Source organism: Lipotes vexillifer, unplaced genomic scaffold (genome assembly GCF_000442215.2).
Source record: "Lipotes vexillifer unplaced genomic scaffold, Lipotes_vexillifer_v1.1 scaffold1011, whole genome shotgun sequence".
In the NCBI taxonomy this organism is placed as follows: Eukaryota; Metazoa; Chordata; class Mammalia; order Artiodactyla; family Lipotidae; genus Lipotes; species Lipotes vexillifer.
The window spans coordinates 1,911,753-1,916,567 of NW_006787698.1; the positions used below are offsets into that span (position 1 = coordinate 1,911,753).

Below are 4,815 nucleotides of genomic sequence, written 5' to 3' on the forward strand. Positions count from 1 at the left end.
GGAAAGATTAAGAGGAAGAGAAGAAAAGCTTATCAGTATTAAGAAAAAATTAAGGATACTGAAAACCCCACCCTTTGTGGATATAATGGAAATATGGTTCAGGTCTCTTAGACATACAGGGCTGAGTTTTGCCTGCAAACACACAGGGACACATCTGGGCCGCTCAGAGCTGGGGGGCCAGCTCTCAGGAGGCCAGTGGAACTGCCTGTCTTCCAGGCTCATTGGGGATTTGAGGGCTTGTTTCTCCAGCACTCTATTTCCCAGTGCGTTCAGCAGACGGGGCCAAAGCCACCTGTGTCGTGATGCGGCTGTGCCCTGACGTGTGAGCCTGGGAGGGGCCAGGGCCGAGTCACTCACCGGTCTGTGAGAGCACCTTTGGCTGCGGGGCTTGTAGCACTGCTGGGCGAAGCACGCTCCGCTGCTGCTCCTTGGGCTTCTGGCTCGGCAGACCTGGGGACAGAGGTCGGCTTGCCCAAGCCCTCCGACCGCAAGGGCAGAAATGCAACCCACCCCCACGCCGGCTCTCAGGCACTTTACAGAGAAATTCACCCCAGCAACCCAACTGATGTCCCTCTTGGGCTAGACTTTACAGGGAAGCATACTGAAAAAATTAAAAACCCAAGGTATTTTCTTGACAGTTAGACATACTAATTCTGGCTATTGTTATTTTTATATGTGATTAAATGAAACCCCCATGAAACTGATCATGTCTGCAAATTAATCCAGTGAGTACAGGAATGCTACAGGGGGGACCAAGAGACAGCTGTTCTCAAGTGTGGGGCTCGAGGGTCAAGGGCAGACGGTGAGGGGAAAGCAGCGAAGCCACAGTTCACCTCTCAAAGTTTGGGACTCTGCTAGGGGTCACATAAAGGTACCCCTTGCACCTGCTTCTCAAAATGCCACGTTGAGAAAACCCCTCTGCCAAACATACAGGGCAAGGACCACGAGAACGCTCCCGGCCCTGCAAGGGCTTCCCGTTGGATGTGACGTGTCTCGATGGCGTGCGTGCCGGGCCCCGCTCACTAGCGGCTGCTCTGCTACTCAGGGTTAATGCTGTGGGCAGATCGCTCAGCAGAGACAGTCTCACAACTGAGCTACTGCCGGGCACGGAGCGTGAACGCCACCCACCAAGCCGGGCCCGCTCCCTCGCCGCCACCTCCTCGGGACAGCGGGCTCACAGGCAGGAGAACCTCCCTGGTCCGACGGGCTCTTCCCAGCGGTGTTCCAGTGCTCACGTGTCAGAAAAGTGAGCCCGGACCACACTGGCACGCAGAGGCCGCAAGGCAGCCACTCTGTGCTCCTCCTTCAAGGTGGACACCCACCTGCACTGGGTGCCTGGCCGTGGATCAGGGTCGGCGGCTTCAACCGGAATCCACTGCTCTTTTCCTCTACAAGCATAAGAGAAAAAATAAAAAGCGGGCCTGCCTGGGGTGGGGCAGCAAAGCTAGGAGGGGCCAGGGGCAGAAGAGGACTGTGGTCTGGGCTTCGGTGGCCATGGGCCTGGGGAACTAGGGAAAATGTCTCCAAGTTAAAACAGAAGAGCGGAAGCCCATCCAATCCCGACGGTAAGGGAGGAGGCCGAGCGCTGCAGGCAGTGCTGGCCCTGGGGTGAACTGCTGGCAAGAGAGAACTGGAGGGCGTGTGTGGGGCTGGTCAAGCTGCAGTCCACCCACCTAGCTACCTGCCGGGGCTGAGAGCTCGGAGGCTGGGCTGTGCTCGCGGGCCCCAAGGAATATCAGGGAGCCACAGAGTTCTGGTCCCTGGGACCCAGCTCCCTTTCCAGGAGGACACGTCTGTAATCAGGAGAAGCTTCTCTACTACCAGCAGACCTCTGAGAAATGAGATGCATTTTCTGTAGTGAAAGATCAAAGGTGGCAGACGGCAGGCTCTCTCCAGATGTGCCCGGAGTGCTTGCGGCTAATGAGGGTGCTGGGAGGCCCAGGAGGAGGAGGCGACGAAGTCTGGGATGGACAACTATGCAGAGCTGACAGACACAGGGGCTCAAAGCCTGGTTTCAGCTCAGCCGCCAGTACACACAGATCCCTTAATCCCTGCACCTTGGTGACTCTGCCCATCTCAGGGGGCGGGGGAGACAGTCTAATGCATTCCCTGACCAGAAGGATCAGGATAAAAAGCCTTGTGACTCCAACAGGACACGCCTGTCCCCAGAAGAGCCCAGGGACAGCAGCATTTTGGGCCCCAGAGGCAGCCTCACTTTTGTGCTAAGGTCCAGCCCACGGGGGAAAAAAACCCTTTTCGGGTCACAGGGAACAAGATCAAGACAGAGAAATCCCTTGCGTGTTTTTACACACCAGTAGCGAGCAATCGGAAAGTGAAGAAAACAATTCCATTTACAGCAGCACCACAGAGAATATACTTGGGAATAAACCGAACCAACGAGAACTACGAAACATTGTCGGAAGAAAGTAAAGACTTAAATAAATGGAAAGATACCCCAAAAGGCTACACAGCGTATGACTCCATTTACATGAAATGTCCAGAGCTGGCAAATCCACGGAGACAGAAAGTCGATTTGTGGTTGCCAGGGGCTGGGAAAGACAAAGTGGGGAGTGACTGCTCAAGGGCATAGGGTCTCTTTGGAGTGACAAAAATGTTCTAAAGTTAATTATGGTGATGGGTGCACAACTCTGTAGATACACTAGAAACCCTTCCAACTGTACACAAAAACACCACCACAAACACCTGGTCAGCCCACACTTTCAGGTATGAAACAAAATCAAATCAGAATTCCCAAACAGGGGGCTTCCCTGGCGGTGCAGTGGTTGAGAATCCGCCTGCCAATGCAGGGGACACGGGTTTGAGCCCTGGTCCGGGAAGATCCCACATGCCACGGAGCAACTAAGCCCGTGCATCACAACTACTGAGCCTGCGCTCTAGAGCCCGTGAGCCACAACTACTGAGCCCACGTGACACAACTACTGAAGCCCGTGCACCTAGAGCCCGTGCCCCGCAACAAGAGACGCCACTGCAATGAGAAGCCCGTGCACTGCAACGAAGAGCAGACCCCGCTCACTGCAACAAGAGGAAGCCCGCACGCAGTACCGAAGAACCAACTCAGCCAAAAAAAAAAAAAAAAAAAAAAAAAAAAAAAAAAAAAAAAAAACCCCACAAAAGAATCCCTAAACAGGAAGGCCCTCTTCCTGCGGGCTATGTGTTGGTGAGCCAAACTGCTCTCCTTGGGCAAAAACAGGTTACAATAAGTAACTCTCACTGCTAGCTTGCATGAAGGAGCTGATGCCGACGGGCTCCAGGGAGCCTGCGCTGGTGGAGCTGGTGTCTCTCCCGTAGAGGGGTCGTTAACACCACACTCAGGAGAGCCAGACAGCACAGGATGCAGGGGAGGACATGTTGCCAGATGTTCCTTTGGGGAAGGGAAATACTGAATTACATTTTCAAAGCTCAGGATTATTCAGAAGATGATTGGCAATTTAGAAACATTAAAAAAAAAACTGCGATGAAATTCGTAATTCAGGTGATTTTAAAAAGCCCTTAGAGCTGGCTTTGCAGTGTTCACACTGGGGCTAGAGACTGCTCTCACCGCCCTGCTCTGACCGTTGGACCCCTGGGGCTGACCAGGCTAACCAGCAGGGGCGACAGGCCTGGAAAGTCACTGCCACTGACCCCGAGCACTGGGCGCAGTGCCTGGCCCACCCCAAGGATGCACAGGACATCCATGCTGAATGCTGCGGTGAATGGAGACACAGACGGGCGTGTGTGCCGCACTCGCAATGGCAACCGGGGACCCGGGACAGCAGGGCCCAGAGCAGCAGGGAGGGTGCTTACAGGGCGGCGCACCCTGGAGGTCCTGCCACAAGCCCTGTCTGCACCGAAACAAACGTGGTCTCTTCTCATGGCCTCCAGAAGCCCACTTTTCCTGCAACGCAGTCAGGGTGCAGCGAAGAGGCACTGCCTGACGGCCAGAGCCCATCACAGGGGTGCAAGGTCACGCCAAGGTCACAGGGCTGCACAGGCCGCTGTACCCGTGTCTTCTCAAGGGCACATGCACGGCCCCCCGTGAGCTTGCTGTGGGGCAGCCTCCGTCCTCTGAATCATGCCTGAAGCAAGCAGGCTTCTTTGTGCCCCACCTCAGAGAGACCCAGGTGATGAGGGAACTCTGGATTTAACCAGGAAGGCAGGTCAGAATTCAACCTGGTGTGTACCACAGGCTAAAAATAATCTGAGAGAAGGCAGCTTGGCGGGGGCTTGAGCGATGAGTAAGTGCATTGAGGACAAAGGGAGCCAGGTTCCTTGCTGCCAGAAAAGAGGCAGAAATACGAAGCGGGGGAAGGGAGGGAGGTGGGGCTACAATGAACCCTGTTGGTGCTGGAAGCACCCACCCGAACCGGGGGTGACCTACACAAGCAGACAGAACAGCAGAGGCACAGAAACACGTGCAGATGTGAGTGTGTGTATGCGAATAGGTCTACGTATGTCTGTGCTCCGGGCTGTGTGTGTTCTCAGCTCTGGGCACAGAGAGGGCCTGGGAGCGGCGACAGCCCAACGGCGACCAGCACGCAGAGCACTCAGATCTTGGTCTCTAGAGACCACTCTCCACTAAGCAGAACCAGGATCCCCCTGAGGAAAGGGAGGGAAGAAGATGAGCCTGGAACCCCTTATGACAGAAAGAAAAGGACATGCTCGGAAGAATGATGCGGACATGGCCAAGGGGCACAGGCTTGACGTGGCTCCCGGCAGCCAACTGTGGGATGATTAAAATAAACTGACGGGGGCTTCCCTGGTGGCGCAGTGCTTGAGAGTCCGCCTGCCGATGCAGGAGACGCGGGTTCGTGCCCC

General features: G+C 55.2%; 1 protein-coding gene across 1 annotated transcript in view; it reads right to left on the reverse strand.

Moving 5' to 3' along the window:
• RANBP3 (RAN binding protein 3) overlaps positions 1-4,815 on the reverse strand; it is a 39,087-nt gene that overhangs the window by 11,933 nt on the left and 22,339 nt on the right. The window contains exons 9-10 of the mRNA XM_007460732.1: positions 1,323-1,388; positions 358-450 (exon numbers count right to left, since the gene is read on the reverse strand). Of these exons, the coding sequence (XP_007460794.1) occupies positions 358-450; positions 1,323-1,388 (159 nt within the window). The remainder of the gene's footprint in view (positions 1-357; positions 451-1,322; positions 1,389-4,815) is intronic.